Raw genomic sequence first — 20,252 nt, forward strand, 5'->3', positions numbered from 1 at the left:
GTTTCAGCTCTTTCACTTCACAAAAGTCAACAGATGGAAGAGTTGAGGAAATGTGGATGTTCAAACATGGGCAGAATGGTGAATGTTACACAGTGTGTAAAGTGGCCACTTAAACCAGCCAATGACAGGTCATAAGCCCTGTAAATGCCTAGACTTCCAAATTTCTTCTCGAAAACTTATTCCCTCTCTGTTAAAATAAATTTAAATATGAACAACTCCCTAGGGAGGAAATCCAGCCAGTCTGCAAGCATTTGGACATAATCAAACATTGTTATTTATTTTTTATTTAGAATACAACTCATAAAAACTTAACCAGTTTCTGAAAGACCATAAAATTTACTCATTAAATCTATTTTCAGAAAAAATAAAGGTTTTAATTAAATAAGAATGTCTTATAATAGTGGATCTTGTTGATCCAAACATTTATAACCTCGATATAAATTTTATTTGTCGTTAACTTTATATATAATATGAAAAGAATTTATTTACAATTATGATAGTGCTCTCTAAGAAAAAAATCGTGTAGTATGAATTCACATCGATTAAAAAATATTTGAGTTTATATTTATTTATTTAAATTCTTAACTATTTATGATATTGTATTGAGATTTAATATGTACAAAATCTTCTTAGGGCTAAAAGTGAGGTTAGAACATTCACGCCGAGAAGGTGAACTGAAGAAGAAGATGTTTTTGCAGAACCTGTGGACAAAGAAAAAAAATACATTAATAATTTATATTAATGCAACAGATCATTAAACATATTAACTCTCTATTCCCGGTGATATGTACATAACACACATTGCATCTAATAAATTTAATATTTCTGTAAATATAATAACAACTGGTTTAACAATTTTCTTAAAAAATAATTAATACTTATTAGGAACAGAAAAAGCAATTTAATAGAAACCACCGATAAATCACTAAAACAATATAAAGTTTATCCTTATAATTAGAAATCAAACACTGATTTGAGTCTACTGAATACTTTATTTTATTTTTACAAATATAAACATATAAAAATAAAACTTCGTGACAATTGTTTCGCCTTATTAGGGCATTTTCAAACGAATGTGAAGATTATTTGGATTGAATGTCCTTATATAGTTATATAATTCAAGGTACTTAAGTAGAAAATAAAAATAATCTTACGAACTATAGCATGTACATTAATCATAATTGAGGGAAAAACCGATGGTTAAGGGTGAGGATAAGTGTTTAATAGGTAATGGGGAATTTAGGTATTTATATTTGAATTTCGGGGAAAATATAAAAAAGTAAGTATTTATTGACATACAAGTATGTATTGTGAGATAATTAATGAAGCCTTATAGTTTTGTATTAATTATCTCACAATACATACTTGTATGTCAATAAATACTTACTTTGTTGTATTTTCCCCGAAATTCAAATATAAATACCTAAATTCCCCATTACCTATTAAACACTTATCCTCACCCTTAACCATCGGTTTTTCCCTCAATTATGATTAATGTACATGCTAAAGTTCGTAAGATTATTTTTATTTTCTACTTAAGTACCTTGAATTATATAACTAAATAAGGACATTCAATCAATTTTTTTTTTTTCTGTAGATATGAATTGAAATTCTAGATTTACTTTACCTTGTTTAATTTATTTTTTTATCTTGTTTTGATTACATTTATGAGCACACACTATTTATATATGTGTCTATTATTTTATTTTTTTTCTTATATTTAAAATATATTTAAGTGAATTACTATTCTTTAATTTTAATTGTATTATTTTACTCTATTTTCTTACTTAAAAAAAAAAAAAAAAAATCTTTAAACTATTTTTATGTTTATTATTTTATACGTATACAGTATTATGTCTGTACTCTTCTTATTTGATTATTAATTAAAACTAATGTCTGAGCACCCGATGACAAACTATTATTGAATAGTTTATCGGGACAAAATATATCTTAATACTTTGTTTTCTTTATAATGTATTATAATGTAATAATATGTATATTTTATTGAATAAAGACTCTAAAAAAAAAAAAAAAAAAAAAAAAAAAAATTAAAAAAAAAAAAAAAAATTAAAAATTTAAATCCAAATAATCTTCACATTAGTTTGAAAATGCCCTAATAAGGCAAAACAATTGTCACGAAGTTTTATTTTTATATGTTTATATTTGTAAAAATAAAATAAAGTATTCAGTAGACTCAAATCAGTGTTTGATTTCTAATTATAAGTTTAAATATGGAGTTCTACACAATAAACACCAAATCAATCAATAAAGTTTATCTATGTGTCGCATGTCGCGGCGTATGACGTATAAGATATATATATACAATATATATGGTCACCTTATATGGTCACATTATATGGTCACCATATTTTTAAGTACATATAAATAATATTGAAAGAGTTCAACATAAATTTTTACGTTTCGTTAATTTTAAATTAGGTATTTCAGTTGAAGATATTAATTACTCATACTTAAATAAATATTTAAATGTACAAACATTAGAAAATAGAAGAAAACTGAATGATTTGTTGTTTTTATTTAAAATAATAAATTCAATATTTGATTGTTCCGAACTGTTACAACTGATTAACTTGCGAGTTCCGGGCCGGGTTACCCGATTTAATAAACTATTCTATGTAAATGTATCTACAACAAACTACAGTGCACACTCGTAAGGAGGAAGTTTGGATACATTTGCAAATGAATACGCAAATGACGTAGATATATTTAATAAAACACTTTTGAATTTTAAAAGGCGGTGTATCAATTTACTATCTTCAAATTGTAATACCTAAATAATACTATTTATATATGTATTCTAAATAAGTATTTTTCTAACTTCTTCTAATTTTAAGATTATTTTAATACAACTTATATGCAAAAATGTACTCCTGTTCTCCACTGCAACATATGTATTTATTATTATGTATCCTCATATATTTTCAACTAATATGTAATGATTTTTTTTTTTTTTTTTTATTAATTTTTATTTTTCTTTCTCTTCTTAATTCATTTTTATTTTTGCTCCTTTCTTTGTGTAAAATGCATTTCTGTCTTTATATTTAAAAATGCACTTCTGTTCTTTCCACTTTTATACTAATATGTAAAGATGATATTTTTGATATTTTTCTTTTTCTTCTAAAAATCATTTATATATTTTTTGCTACTTCTTTGTAAAATACATGTCTGTCTTTATTTGTATATATGTATGCAAAACATGTAAAAGCCTAAAAGGCGTTTAAATAAATAAAAAAATAAAAATAAAAATAAAATAAAATTATCTTCCACACTATTTACGTCTCACTCTTGATACTATATATATATATTTGGGAGCGAAAGGGACAGTTTCACGCGTCTCACACGCGAACAGCAAAGCTGCCAGTACTTATGCTAGACGCTAATCAGTAGTTCTCCGAATTTCACCAGGGTGGTTCTTTCATCCACGTTGCGAGCATGAGTTTAATGTTTTTTTTCTTATTTTAACCATTTGGTTAAAAATATTATTACTTTTGACTTTGACTTTAAATAATTTAAGCAATCGCCTATGAATATAACAGTTTCTGCATATTTATTTTTTGCATGTGTAATGAATGACTACACATGAATGTAACGCGTAGATGTTTCTGGGCAAATTAAAGGAAAACGCTAGATTAACAACAGGTTGCTTTGGTATTGAAATGTTTGCAAGTTTAAAGAGCCTTTCTGTACAACCGTTTAAAAATCAAGGTGATTTTGACTGTTTTCTTCGATTATCATGATGTTGTGCACTAAAAATTCCTCCCAACAAGCCTGGTGGTCAAAAAAAAATACTACTTAGGCATATCAAAGCATTTAAAGAAGAATATTTGTTAAAAACGTCCAGATTTATGGAAAGATAACTCTTGGATTTTGCATCACTATAATGCGCCGTCTCACACATATATCCTTGTTCGCAATTGTTTAGTCAAAAACAACGTAAAAGTCGTTCTTCATAGATCTTATTTTTCTGATCGGGCTCCGTGTGACTTTTACCTATTTCTTAAACTCAAAAGATCACTCGGCGGAAAATATTTTGACGCGATTGAGATGAGGAAAGAAAATTCGCAGGGGGATCTGAAAAAGCTGTTTCGAAATCGGCCTACGAAAAATGCTATGGAGATTGAAAAAAATGTTGGCAAATATGTATTGCCTCTATTGGAGATTTCTTTGAAGGGGATGAAATAAATACTGATGAATAATTCAGCTGAAGTTGTATTTTTTAAACAAATTCCAGGTCATATTTTAACATGAGGTATATATGCGTATTCAACATTTAAATGTTATTTGTGTGTGTTTCACATATTGTAACCAACTTTATAAAAAAATGGGAAAAGTGAAGCTAGGTAGAAGTACAATAGATTGTCTCATTTGCCCAAACCAATATTAAATAAACTGCTCCACAAATGTATAGTTTATGTTATGTTTTTGCGAATAATAATAATATATATAAACTTAAATACATAGTGTGTATTTTTTTAAGTTTTAAGTTAATTATCTCTATATATTATTGTTTATTCTCACATCTAAAAATATTTAAAAAAAAGTATATTGTTAAAAGTCCTCGGAACGGGTAACTCCAGTGAGGTCACATTATTTGTATTATTAATCTTCATTTATAATGGAAAAAATAAATAATAAAATAGACATTCATAATATTAACTTCTTAAAAACTTTTATCTTTTTAAAAAATATTCGTCAACATTCCGATTTTTTTCACCAAGAGGCTTACCAATATCTTGACAAATATCGTGAATATTTTTTTTTAAATATCGATCTTTCAGTTCATTAATAAGACATTTCTAAATAGAAACATTTAAATAATATGGCAATTACGAGAACCTATGGAATTAATAATTATACTCTGAATTGAGGGATTTTATTCAAAAAGTTATGGATTTGGACAGATTTGGCGTTCTGTTTGCGTTCATAATCTGGTGGTTTCTTTAAAAAAATCAGCAAAGATAATATTAAAACTTAAATTATAATTTTTCATTTGATTGTTATTTTTAAATCATTATTAGTTCGACTGCCCAGGGTGGGGCTTAGCTGGATCTAGACGTCTGCTCTATTCTCGTCTGCATTCTGCCTTTGTCCTCCAGTCTGTTATGTGGGTGTATCAGCGCTGACAGAATACGGCATGCATTGCATTTTAGGCCTTCCTGATCTTCAACGTTCCTGTGGCGTATTTAACGTAAGACGTTTTATTGGATTGTCGTCCATTCTGATTACGTAACCAGCCCATCATTTAAATATTAAATTACGTTTCAATGTGTTTTTCAGAGTAGTTGGTCATAAAACAGCATACGTATTTAACCTAAACCTTATTTTTAGACATGTTTTACTAATTAACAGCATCTCATTTGCGTAGCTAACAGAAGCGGTTTTGAGTTTTGAACCAAGCGCGTAGTAGGGTTTTAAACCACCCCTGATAAATTCTGACGTAATGTTATAAGACAGTTTCCTGTATGCCGGAGAAAGGCCACCACGTGTTCCTATTAGCTGTAATCCAATATCATCATAATTGGGAGGGATGTAATGAATTCTTAGTTCTACGTACAATACATAATATCGTCGCTGTTCTAGAAAAAGTCTCTGACACTAAAAATGAAAATTTTGTATAAAATGTACCATTCGAAACGTAAAATTATGTTTTTTAAAAGGCAAACGTCACCAAGGTAATAAAGTTAGGAAAAAGTTGCGAAAATCCAAATGATCGATTTTTTACTATGTGAATACTATCTCTACCCACAGAATTAAGAATAGTCCAGAAACCGCATACGCACATCAAACAGAAGGCGACTCAACTACTCATAAATGAGTAGATTTACGTTTTGACCCATTAGTTTCTTGTAGACGTCGCTCAGTACGCAACTCCTGATTCGAATTTAACCATGCCGTGTTGTGTCTTTTTTAAGTGTAGATATACTGCTAGGATCTTAAAGAAACAGGATGCAATCACATATCATGTGTAATCAAGTGAACATGGAATTGTATTTTGATAAAGAGTGTGAATAAATAAATAAATAAATAAATTAATAAAATAAAAATTATGTTGTACACGTAGTCACCAAGACATGAAATTCAGATTTTTCTTTCGTCTCTAATCTTTCAAATTGCGATTTCTCAAAATGATGTTTTTTGGGTTACTGACTTTTGATTGAACAGCGACGATGTGGTGTAATTAGCCAACAGGTAATTAGGATTCTATTAATTACCGACCTCCTAATCTTGTTTCCTTTATTTTACAGGAGTAAGGTAGTTTGATTTTAGGAATAATCGACATAACCCTGGACGAGACTCGCTAGCTACTTTCATGAAAAAATCATATTTATTTAATGTAAAATATAATATATTATCACTCAGTTCAGATACCACTGATTTTCTCAAATTGAACGATTTAGGTTGGTAGGAAAAAGTCTTAAAACAATGTGTCCACCCTTATGCATACATATTATGTACTCGTGTGTAAACGGTTGAGGTATATTCAGTGTTTAAATAATTAAATAAAAATAAACTGTCTATTTTAGGTGCTTAGTGCTGCATTTATAACCATGCATTTTTATAAATTCGATATCGCACGAGTCTGGATAAATCTGATTTTGGGAAATAATTAAAAGATTTGAAGTTTGAATGAGTTTATTATAATTTTAAGCATGCTTCTATGACGCGCATTATGCTACTTTTTTACGGTTGGAAAAATAATTTTATATTCTCTATTATGACTAGTATCACACCTTTATTTACCGAATTTGTGAACCACTCAAACAATATATTGCTTAACTTTATAGTGCCACGCAACCGTGTGAATATTCTTGACAACTTTTGTTAGGTGTGTGGAGAAGAACTTTAAAAAAAATCTATTTAATAAAATACTCATGTTTTTACAATATTAATACATTATAAATAGAAAGAGTATTAAAACATTTTTTTCCCTATAAACTGTTCAATAATAGTTTGTAATCGGATGCTCAGATATTAGTTTTAATTGAGATTCAAATAAGAACACAGACATAATTATTGTACATATATAAAATAATAGAAATATATTTATTTTGTTTTTGATCAACAATATTTTGAGTTTGTCCAAATTTTTGTGGGTTAGTCCAAATGCAATCCAGCCCTTGTCTACAAAAATTTGGACAAACTCAAAATATTGTTGATAAATTACCTGGTCCATGAAGAAGTATAGAAATCGAAAAAATAATATTTTCAGGCGTTGCCTAGTATGTAGGTGAAATAATTCAAATAGATGAATCTCACCCGCAAAAATAAAGGTTTCAGCTCTTTAACTTCACAAACATCAACAGATGAAAGAATTTAAGGAATATAGATGTTCAAATATGGGCAGAATGGTGAATGTTACACAGTGTGTTAAGTGGCCACTTAAACCAGCCATTGACAGGTCATAAGCCCTGTAGATGCCTAGACTTCTATATTACCTTCTCTTAAATGTTCTTCATCTCTGTTGTAATTTGTTTTTGATGTTTGAAAACATAAAAAAAAGAATTAAAACAAAAATTAAACAAAACCAGATAAAACGGTCAAAATATTTTTTTAGTAAAAAATGGAGAAAAACAATAATACTATGAAATGAAAGCATAATCATTTACATTAATATTTTTGAAACTTAAAATAAAATAAAAAATATGATAATAGTATATGCTCATAAATGCAACCGAAACAAAAAAAACAATTTTTAAAAACCAAATAAAACAAAAATTTTATTTTATACCCACAAAACAAAAATTTTCAAATTTAAATCTAAAATACGTAAATAAAATAAGAAAGAAAAAAAAGAAAATATGTAAAAAAACAATAAAAATGGATTTAATGAGAGATAAAAATACTGAGATACCTAAATGAAAACATTAGTCTAAAAAAAAAAAGTTACTAACTGTACTTCAGACGTAAATTAGGAGATAAGGGTAAGGTTTAGGCTCTATGTATATGCTGTTTATTATATTATGTTGTAAGATTTCGTCAAGATATTAGCCATATTAAAAAACCCCTTAAAGGGAAAATGTAAGGAAAACTTGCTTGCGAATTACTACTGGGACGTTAAAAGAGACAAACTTGCAATGAAATACGGGAAAAATCAAATGAAATTTTGTTTCGTCAATAATTCATGGTATGACGCGCCTATTTTATTTGTTACTTTAAAAAAATACTTTCTGGTATCTCAGGCGCTTTACTCTAAAACCCTACGTGCTAGAAGAAAACTCGGAATTAACAGGAAATATTCTACAATGATCACCTTCTTCGTTTAGGTAATATTCAAAAATAGAATTTTTTTAATAATGGTTATTTTCAACGTTATTTTAACTGAAGTTTATTGACTCTTAAACGGCTGTGCTAAATAATTCATATGGAAACGGCGCTGAAATGGCGTGTTACATTAAGCAGAAAGACGGAATATTCTGAAGTGCAGACATTTGAAAAAGAAAAACTCAGAGACATACTTTTTAACAATTCCTTTTACAAAATTCATAATAATAATTATAAAATTTACGTCTTGTTAAGATTTTTCTTTAATAGTTCCTAATTTAATTTTAATATTGATTTTTGTGAGTGCCACGCCAGATTATCGTTGTATTGAGGGGCACTCATTGCATAGTATATAAAGAAGCACAAGGGCTATAATCTTTGTCTATTTTATTTTTTCTCGAAATCTTCGGTCATCACGGAGCGCACTGTGCTTTAAAATAAATATTTTGTAGAGTCCACTATTATAACGATCTATTATTTAGTAGAGATCGACAGCTATATTAATTGAATTGGCTACAATATCAGCACACATTTTTCACGCCTGTTAAAGCAAAACAAATAAAAAATCATAATTACGTCCGGATATTTAACTAGTGTACGCTCCCGCACACTGCCAATAAACGACTGATTTGAACGAATGAGAAAAACACACACGACAGACGCTTTCCTTATCTTATTCATTGTACACGTATATATCTTACTAGCTGGATGCTATTGTCTCTTTCATCTTTCACAAAAATACCGGCCACAGAACAGCGTCTCTGTCTTCCTTGTTATAAATTCTATTCTCGTGCTCTTTCTTATACAGTTCAACAGATTTATTGTTGTATAGGCATCACTTTCATTCAACTAACTATTCTTCACATAATAAGAATATTTTTTTTTTAATGAAGTCCTGCACATTGATTCAAATTTTACTTTCCGAATCCGCGGATTGATACGAATTTTTTTTTCAAAAAAATGTCAATTTAAAGATTTCGAAAAATACAATTTTATCATTTACCAAAATAAGAGAGATATATCACGTTTTGTATCGTATGTAGACTTACGTTACATCATAGTCACGCAAGAATTAAAATAACGTTTAATTAAAAATGGACAGCTACTTTTATCGTGTTTTGTTTGATTCGAAATTATTATTTAAAGATATAATTATTAAAATATCTAACCAAGCTTAAAACTCATTAGGATTTGTACTTAGAACCAGAAAAGATTTTAATAATATAAATACATTACACATCTCTAGTTAGGAGCCAACTGGATTATAATTCTCCAATATGGTCACCTAATCAAATCACTTTCTCAGATTCTATTGAGAGAATTCAGAGTAAGTCTCTTAGATATATTAATTTTAAGATGGGTTTTTCTAGTAATCAATCAAATTATAACAATGTTCTAGACTCTCTAAAATTAACTAAATTGCAAGAACGAAGAACTTCGACCGATCTTACGACTTTATATAAAATAATAAAACCAATGTTTGATACCCCCGATCTACTGAAGTTGATTTCATTCTATGTGGCACTTAGGTTAAGCAGAACATCTACAATATTTTATTGTCAAAATTTTCGAACGGTAGCTCAACAAAATTCACCAATTTTTAGATCCCAGAATACCGGGAATGAATATGCATCATATTTTGATATATTTAGTTTATCTCTGCCTAACTTAAAAAATAAAGTGACCAACATATTATTATCAAAAAGAGCAAATCAACTTCAGGAGATCGGGTTAAAATAGTTATAATTTGATTGATTAATGTATTTTGTTATTGTGTAATTACTGATTTATTTTTTATCTCGTTTTGATTACATTTATGAGCACAAACGAATATATTCAAGAAAATTGCTTTTCTTTTATTTTAATTGTATTATTTTACTCTATTTTTTACTTTTAAAAATAAAATGTTTCTTTAAACTATTTTTTATGTTTATTATTTTATATGTATTCTAACATATTACAACAGAGATGAAGATTTTTTTTTTTCATTTAAGAGAAGGTAATATCTACAGGGCTTATGACCTGTCAATGGCTGGTTTAAGTGGCCACTTTACACTAACATTCACCATTCTGTTCATATTCGAACATATATATTCCTTCAATTCTTTCATCTGTTGATGTTTGTGAAGTTAAAGAGCTGAAACCTTTATTTATAAACAGTTCCTCACGGAGTTGAATCCAGTCCTTGTCTACAAAAATTTGGACAAACTCAAAATATTGTTGTTATATGTATTCAGTATTATGTCTGTACTCTTTTTATATGATTATTAATTAAAACTAATGTCTGAGCACTCGATGACAAATTGTTATTGAATAGTTTATTGGGGCAAAATATATTTTAATACTTTTTTTACTTTATAATGTATTTATATTGTAATAATGTGTATATTTTATTGAATAAAGACTGTGAAAAAAAAAAAAAAAAACTTTAAAATATGTATGCATTTCAAGTAATTTAAAATGTGTATAGTACGAGTATATTAATATTTCATATTCGTTTTTTTTATTTTTTTATTTTCAAGCACTCTTTAAACCACATATATGTAAATGACAGAAATGCCGTATATGAATAAATAAAAACATAAATAGTGAAATATTTCAACTCATATACAAAGTAAAAACTAAAAATATAGCCAAAAGTTACTACTTGCAAACTTATGATCCCTCGTTTGTTTTAATTGAGGCCCACATGTCTAAATTTTGGGAGTGGAATTTACATCATGTATATACTGAACATTATGGTAAATATGCGAGTTCCCGTCTAATGTTTTGAGTTGAGTAAACGTTCTCATCAAAAAGTAGAAAGTTTTTAGGAGGTTCGCTGAATTTAAATGTAAAAGTGCCTTACTTATTAGATTTTCTTATACCAGGTTCATATTTAGAAATAACTATACCCAATTTAACTATTTTTAACTGATAGATTTTATACCGAGAAAGGAAAAAGTTATAATGTACGAAGCCTATGTCAAATCATCCTTGAAACGATTAAATAGAGTTGATTTATATAAGCTATACTTTAAGTGAAAAATATCAGCAACGTCGGAATAGTTATTGCCGAGAACATGGAGTTGATTCAGAATAGCATTATTCGTGTATACGGTACGTGAATTGTTGCAAACGGAGGTACTTGACGAGTCATTCGTCCAGGTACCTTGAAGTTAATGAGTATATCAAGTCTCGTATATTATGTAGACTAGTGTGAAACCACAGCCACAGTAGAGTTAATAACTGAGAAATTTGAATACAAAACTTTTCATAACTCCAGAAATTACGAACACGCGCGGTTAAAATTTCAACTGACAAAAAATCATAGATAAAAGCTAGACTTTATTTTTCTTTTCTCTTAAATCCATAGATGAATTTTCTAAACTATTACCACAATTTATTTTTCTAAATGATTATACCTTAGTACGAGTATATGGAATAGGGGAAATTTCCATAACGATGCATTTAAGGGTTAATTATTCAAAACTATCAAGAAATTCACAACTCCTTTTTATTCTTCCATTCTTTCCTCTAGTAAGAATATAATATTTTCATCAATAAATTACAACAGAGATGAAGAACATTTCAGAAAAGATTATTTATTTTATTTTATTCAGGAAACATCCAGTACAGTTACAAAGTATTATTAGTTATTATATAAAACTGTGTAACATTCACCATTCTGCCCATATTTGAACATCTATATTCCTTCAATTCTTTTATCTGTTGATGTTTGTAAAGTTAAAGAACTGAAACCTTTATTTATGCGGGTGAGATTCGTGTAATTAAATTATTTCACTCACATACTAGGCAACGCCTAAAACTTTTATTTTTTCAATTTCTATACTTCTTCATGGACCAGGTGAATTTATCAACAATATTTCCACCAGATCTTTTTATATTTTATTTTTAAAAACGGTTGAGAACCCCTGAGTTCTTATTAGGTGACAGTTAGTATTATTCCGAGGGCATTCAATATACATTGCAACAATACCAACAAATCAATGATTTATGATTTTTGCTATTTCGAATATACCGCGTTATCTTTATTTTTATTATTTTTCCACCTAAGTATGTTAAGTATTAAAATTCCAAAGTTATTATATAGAACATTTATAAAACAACTGTATAATATGTATAGATATATTGATATTATATTATTTCATAATTTTGTAATAGAACACTGTATGTTAATTGTATTTATGATTATGTTTATAAAAGGCATTTGTGCCGTGTATACACTAATAAATAAAGTAAATAAAATAAGCTCTGTAGATGCCTAGACTTCTATATTACCTTTTCTGTTGTATATGTTAATGTTATCAGCTCCCCGAGGAGTTGAATCCAGTCCTTGTTAACAAAAATTTGGACAAACTCAATATTTTTTTAAACAATTTTACGTCTTGAATATATAAATTTAGTTGTAGCGAACTAAGATGTAGATGCGTTGTTTTAAAATCGATAAGAACTGTCTACGACTGAACAATTAGATTCGGATTGAGATAAAATTCTCTCAGACAAGAAACATGTTTAATTAAAATCGCAATACTCTCCAAACTTAAGGAAACGATAAATCACTCAACTTGTTTACAATGTGTGCACGAATCTCTTTCTTGCTTCAACCCTGTAATTGTATACATGGAATAACAATTGTCCAGAAACCGCGTACGCACGTCAAACTTAAGCTGACAAAACTAATCATAAATGCGTAGTTTTTACGTTTTGGCTATTAATTGAACGTAGTTATGCAGAAAGCAGCCAGTCCAGAATTTTGAAAAAATTAAATATTATTGTTATCGGGTGCAGTGAGGTCAATTCTATGTTCTGCTCAAAACAGCCAAACCATATTCATCCAAAAAAACTGTATTAATCACATTAAAATATTACAATAGAGATGAAGAACGTTTAAGAGAAAGTAATATAAAAGTCTAGGCACCTACAGGGCTTATGACCTCACCAGCATAAATAAAGGTTTCAGCTCTTGAACTTGAACATCAACAGATGAAAGAATTGAAGGAATTCAGATGTTCAAATATGAGCAGAATGGTGAATGTTACACAGTGTGTAAAGTGGCCACCTAAACCAGCCATTGACAGGTCATAAGCCCTGTAGATGCCTAGACCTATATTACCTTCTCTTAAATGTTCCTCATCTCTATTGTAATACATTAATATAAACAGCTCCCCAGGGAGTTGAATCCAGTCCTTGTCTACGAACATTTTGACATACTCAAAGTATTGTTAAATAATATTCCAACCAACCATGAAGAAAATTAAATAAAAAAAACATATTGCACACTTAAGTTCTTTTTAACACTTACTTCCAGGCCAAGCCAGCTTGTCCAGAAAAGCTGGGGGCTGTTGCTCCACGATCCTGATAGTTTGCCGCTTGTACGGGCCCCCGGGAAGGCCCGCCGCGGGGGGCGCAGAGGCCGTGCAGCGCAGGTGCAGCTCTCCGTCCCGGAAGGTCCCTTTCTCCACCGGGAGGCGGAGCCCTAGCGTAGTCCTGCTCAGCCCTCGACCGGCCGAGGAGTACCAGGGACCCTCGATGTTGAGGAATGACGCCTGGAAAAAATGAACAATTTGGGTCATTAATAACACATGGTTTTGTGAAAACTGTTCCGTTAAGGTTTAGTCACGGTTTCTTCACGCTTCTGTCATGGTTCAGTCTCGATTCTGTCACGGTTTCGTCACGCTTCTGTCATGGTTCTGTCTCGATTCTGTCCCGGTTTCGTTACGCTTCTGTCATGGTTTGGTTATGATTCTGTCATGGTTCTGTTACGGTTTCGTCTCGGTTTACATGGTCGTAAAGCACACATGGTCGCGGTGCAGCAAGAAAACTTTTATATGAATAAACATATTTATTAGATTAAGGAATATTTTTAAAATCAATCATTTAAAAATACCTTATTACTCAATTGTACAATCTTTGTTACAATATGGTATTGTGGGATGGGGTGGTGCATATGCCAATATATTAAACCCTCTTAAAATAGTACAAAGATTAATCATTGAAGTAATTTTAAAGAAACTCTCAACATTCAATACGGAAAGTCTGTATAAAATATTTAAGGTTCATACAGTAGACACTCTTTATAAAATAAATTCTATTTTACAAATGTATAAAAAAGAAAAAATAAAAGAATTTGAGATGATAAGTCACTCAGATACCAACATAATATTAAAATTCCTAAATTCCATACAAATCATGGTCAAAAAAGCGTCTTCAAAGGTGTAAAAAATTATAATAATCTTCCTAATGAACTAAAAACTATTTAAAATAACATATCAATAAATAAATTTAAAGTTAATCTAAATAAATTTTTTGAACTCGTGTAGAAACAACATTAAATTTTGATTAGTATGAATGTATAATTGTTTTTTCTTTATATATCCTATGTTTTTATTTTTCTTTTCATGTACTCGTATTAAAAGTTATATAAACTCGTATAAATAAACAACTAAAACAGTGTAAGTCACTCTCCAAGCACAAGAGTTAAGTCTCTTTTTTTGGAGAGTTACAGTTATAATATATACTAGATGTGTAAAAGTAGAAATGTTTAGAATTTTACAAAAACATATACTTTTTATGAAATTTATGAAAAAAAAAATTTAAAAAAATTTGCACTATCCCATACATTAGTAAGCCGTGACGGAATCAATATGTATCTTTTTTGGGTGATCCCGTGTTTCAGCTACCATTGCAGAAGCCATCTTCAGGGTAAACTGTATGTTCTACAGAAATATAAAGTGTTCATTTATTAGTAATTTGTACCGTGTCGCAGTCGGCAGCAGGCATATTTCGCGTCATTTTTGTAGTGTGTCCGTCGTCGTTGTTTATGTTATTTGGTTGTTTGAAAAAAAGATTTCCTGTATCTATAAAATATTCCGCTATTGCAAATTTTTTAGGGTGCCCAAGTTTACACGATCTTTTGTGTTCGTCAATTCTTCTGTTTGTCTAACATACACTTTATCACATCTTTGGCAGCTCAGTTTATAACTGCTTAAGTTTTCAGAATGTACCCGCTGCTGACTGCGACACGGGACAAACTACTAGTAAATAACCACATTTTTTTCTACAAAACACACAGTTTATCTTGAAAATGGTTCCTGCAACGGTAGTCGAAACGCCACCTTAAAAGATACATATTAATGACAGTGACTGTGAAAACCTTAGTAATGGAATAGTTTATTTGAAAACTGTATGTGTAAAAAACTTAAGTGTCGCGAAAAACTGATTCGTAGAACGAATTCTAAAAGAAATGTTTTACGACTTGTCATAAGCCGGTTTAATCTGGTTCTATCCTTTTCAAGCTAATTTTATCCTTTTAATACTGTGTTATTTTCACTTTTTTCGAATTTTTTCATCTTTACACATTTTAAAATTTTAAAAAAATTCTTAAATTTTTTCGTTGTTTAACAATATTTAGAATCATATTTTTCTGATTTCTAAGAAATTGGAACGACTCTTTATTAGGGTAAAAACTGGTATGGTCAATAATTGAACGTAGTTATTCAGAAAGCAGCCAGTCCACAATTTCGGAAAATGATATATTGATGTTATCGGGTGCAGTAAGGTCGATTTTATGTTCTGCTAAAAACAGCCAGACCGCTTTAATATAAAAAACTGTATTAATCACCTCCGGTAAAAGGTGTCGATCACAAAAACGGCATTTCTCAATTTGCAGAAAACACCCACAAAACTAGAAAAATCTTATGGTACTTTAAAAATATTTTAAACTGGTCAAATACAAAATAAGATTCTTGTTTGTAATATGTAAAAAAACTTATGTATTCATTGTTTATCGTTTGTTAAAGTCAAAAACATTCAAACTATTGTGTAGATTTTGTAATTCACTCTTTACACAAAATGGCTATTATCTGAGTTTCACTTTTCTATGGCTGGATGCTTTATGTATAACTACGTTCAATTAACATCAACACAACTAATAAATTATTGACTAACCTTCAATGTAAGTATTTTTTTTATTCAACAGTTAACCAATCGTGTAGCGCTCAACCACATAGCCCCCCTCCCCTTTATTACCCCTTTCTCAACACATTCTGCGGTATGCGAAATATTATTAACCTAATTTTAGTGCATGTTCGGACATGATGGTGTTTGCATCCCCTTTAACTCTGCATGTATTTTTTTGTAAAAAACGGTAAAGGTGAAAGTATATTTGAGTATTTGCATGTGGGTGTAGTGAGTGTCCTGACGAATTCTAAATAATATGCTTAATTCGCCGTACCTTTTACAAAATATTGGTATCCGTTATCATCTTTGCTGTACCAGATTAAATTCCCCGTTTAACATACCAACTTGTAAAAACAATTTTACCTCGATTTCATTTATTAGACGTGCCTGTAGAAATTATAATGGACTGGACTGGACAGAAAATTTCTTTATGGAGTTGATTATTTGGGATAGTTGCTGAATGTACATCTTGAGTGTTTTATGCTATGTATTTGTACCGCACGTAATGTATATGTTTGTGTTTGTTTTATATGTGCGTTCATGTGTGTGTGCATAGATAGCTCGGAGTGTGCATTCGGTATTTTTATTTATTGCTAACGATAAACTAAATATAACAAACTAAACAATAATGTACTAATGAGAAAGCACAAGATTAAAGATCTTGGAATTGTTTTAGACTCAAAACTACTTTTTGAATCGCATACCTCCAAAGCATTGAGCATGTTATTTTTATAATTTGAATGAGTAAACACTTTGATAATCCAAAGGCCCTAATTTCATTATATTATACGTTTGTCAGAAGCCATTTAGAATACGCATCTCAGATATGGAATCCCCAGTATGCCATATATATAACAAGTATAGAAAATATTCAAAACAAATTTAAAAAGTACCTCAAATACAAAACCGGTATTTCTTATGAATCAACTCTCACTGCCTCCACCTACCTTGGAATCACTTCTCTGCAATACCGCAGAGTGTGTGCGGACCAACTACTGCTTTACAAAATTATGACAGGAATAGTTGACTGTACAGAACTACTTAGTTTAATAACAATACAAGTGCCAGCCAGGATTTGTAGACGGTACCACCTGTTTCATGTACCAATAAGTAAAACATCGTATATTAAAAATGCTTTTTTTCGTAGAACTTTTTCAGTGTACAATACAAAATTTAAAGATATAGATTACACAAACATCACTGTTAGATTTAAAATTTACACTAAAAATGCATTATGTAACTAATTAGACATTATAATAATAAATATGTACGTCTCCCTTTCCCTCCTTATCCTCTCTTCAAGCATTCTTGTCCTAATCCCGCCCAATTTACAATAACTTACTGTTCTTAAAAAAGTATTTTGAAAAAATCTTTGAGTATTGAAAAATATTTACGTGTACATGAAAATAACATTTTATATGTATAATTTGTATTTATTTAATATGAAGTATATTTTCTTTACTAACTTTGTATACTTTGTGGTAATTTGTTATTATCTGTATATATCTGTTTGTTTACTATAAATATGTATGTAGAACTGTTGATTTTCCAAATAAAATAAAATAAAATAAAATAAAATAAAATAAAATAAAATAAAATAAAATAAAATAAAATAAAATAAAATAAAATAAAATAAAATAAAATAAAATAAAATAAAATAAAATAAAATAAAATAAAATAAAATAAAATAAAATAAAATAAAATAAAATAAAATAAAATAAAATAAAATTAAATAAAATTAAATAAAATTAAATAAAATAAAATAAAATAAAATAAAATAAAATAAAATAATATAAAATAAAATAAAATAAAATAAAATAAATTAAAGTAAAATAAAATAAAATAATGTAAAATAAAATATAATAAAATAAAATAAAATAAAATGAAATAAAATAACCTCTATGGAAAACGCAAATGTTAACAATTATTCATTTCTCACAGGAATTACTTATTTATTTTTTGTCACATTTAATCTTTTGCATAATTTTTGAAAACTAAATCTTCGTCTTTTTATGTTAATAAATTGTTGTTTTGAATACGTATTAAGAATGACTGTATGTTTTCTGAATAAAAAAAAACAAAATAAAAATATTAAAAAAATCTTTTCGTCAGTTAGAAATCAGAATTAATACAGACCTCCACATCATTCACGAACCACACCAAGTCCCAGGGTGGCAAGGCTGGATCGGAAGTGCAGTTGACCCGAACCTCTTCCCCGTAAGAGTATCGCATGTTGAGGCCTTCAACTTGAGGGTCTTTTCTTGATAATGCTGAAAAAGAAAACGAGTTACTACTAAGGTAATGCTTTATGCTCGTGTAACTTTTTAGGTTTTTACTAAGATTTTAACTAAGAAGCCCCCTATTCACATTCGTAATTGACTTAGTGCTTGACCATAGGTGCAGTGCGGGCGCGGTGGATTCAAACACATAGTAAACAAGTGTAGTGACCATAGTGAGTGCGCGGGCGCAGCAAGGCAATGCATACTGCGCCCGTGCCGCGCCGCAAACGCCCGCCACTATGGCCATTCACTTAAATGTAATTTTCTTCAAGACTGTAAATATTCACCTCTATGATTGGGTTTTCTGACCTGTTGTGGTTCTATTAAAAAGGAGAAAATCCCTAAATTGATATAACTGCCTCCAAAAATATGTAGTATGTACGCCAAAAAACTAATCACCGAAAAATATTTTAATTCTTGAACAACGTTTCTTAATGTTTTTTTCCTAAATAGAATTAGGTGGTTTTATTTACAGTCAGATTGTTAATAATATTAAATTTTAAGAAATCTTTAATAACACGGGTTTATAGTATTAAATCCTCTCTTATAGATTCAAAAACTACTCTTACTCAAATGAAAGACATAACCCCCACAATACATCACATACAAATAATATAATCACCAGATCCTCAACACATAGACGAAAAATAGAAAGTCAACAGATGGAAGAGTTGAGGAAATGTGGATGTTCAAACATGGGCAGAATGGTGAATGTCACACAGTGTGTAAAGTGGCCACTTGAACCAGCCAATGACAGGTCATAATCCCTGTAAATGCCCAGACTTCCATATTCTTCCCTCAAAAATGTTTTCCCTCTCTGTTGAAATAAATATTTTTTTTAATTCTCTAAAATGATTAAAAATCTTTTTAAAAGCCATAAAATTTATTTCGGAAGCCAATGACACATCATGAGCGTTGCAAATACCTATTCCGTTCTCATTTGAAAATGTCGTTCTCTGTTGTAATAGTTAAGATGTAACCTGCCAATTGGTACAAATTTATTTCTTGAATAACTTTGAACTACCATCCAGAAATTTGACTAATTTGCATGGTTGAGTAGTTTGCTCGGAAAATTACATTTCGCACTGCGGACTCGAAAAACACCCACTGGTGTGACCCGGTATCCTTTCCATTTGTTCTTTCATCCATTGCGTATAATTAAATCGAAAGTATGTTGGCTTAGTCCCGATCGAGTAACCCGACCATTTCCAGAATCTTCCGAGATTATGGATGGTTTACTACAGTTAAGGGATTGTTATTCCTTTCTGGGAGAAAGTTCCGCAGATGGCAATAAGTAAAAGAGTGAGAATAGAGCCTTCATTATCTCCCCACCCAAAGTTAAACCGAAACTATTACCCTGAATTGGTTTATCTCTAAGATCCACACATTTATTTACGCAAACTGTGATTTTGTATGGAAACGAATATTAAGGCAGGATTTTCAATCCGAGTTAATTATTACTTCTTATTATTTCATTTTTTTACTCATATTACTAAACAATACGTACAGAATAATAAAAAATAACACGGGTAACTTTGTTTTTTATGCTCCAATGTCCAGAATGTGTAGATTAGTCAATTCATCACACGACTTGGAATTTTTTGGGATAGATCTTCCGGCTTTTCGTAGATCTCTTCGCGACTAAACAGTGTGGAATGAAGTCGGATTGGCATGGTTTAGCTCAAAGTTTTTGGTCTTTCGTTTTTTTAATATATTGTATACTATTAT

At 29.6% G+C, this 20,252-nt stretch overlaps 1 protein-coding gene across 1 annotated transcript in view; it reads right to left on the reverse strand.

The window, feature by feature from the left end:
• Positions 1-274: 274 nt before the first annotated feature.
• LOC148279928 (uncharacterized) overlaps positions 275-20,252 on the reverse strand; it is a 114,554-nt gene continuing 94,576 nt past the window's right edge. Inside the window, exons 4-6 of the mRNA XM_088229196.1 lie at positions 18,382-18,515; positions 13,589-13,832; positions 275-701 (exon numbers count right to left, since the gene is read on the reverse strand). Coding sequence (XP_088085322.1) covers positions 610-701; positions 13,589-13,832; positions 18,382-18,515 — 470 coding nt within the window. The 3' untranslated portion in view covers positions 275-609. The remainder of the gene's footprint in view (positions 702-13,588; positions 13,833-18,381; positions 18,516-20,252) is intronic.

The sequence above is a fragment of the Micrasema longulum genome, unplaced genomic scaffold (genome assembly GCF_059751315.1).
Source record: "Micrasema longulum isolate JH-2025_06_02 unplaced genomic scaffold, ASM5975131v1 h1tg000643l, whole genome shotgun sequence".
Taxonomy (NCBI): domain Eukaryota; kingdom Metazoa; phylum Arthropoda; class Insecta; order Trichoptera; family Brachycentridae; genus Micrasema; species Micrasema longulum.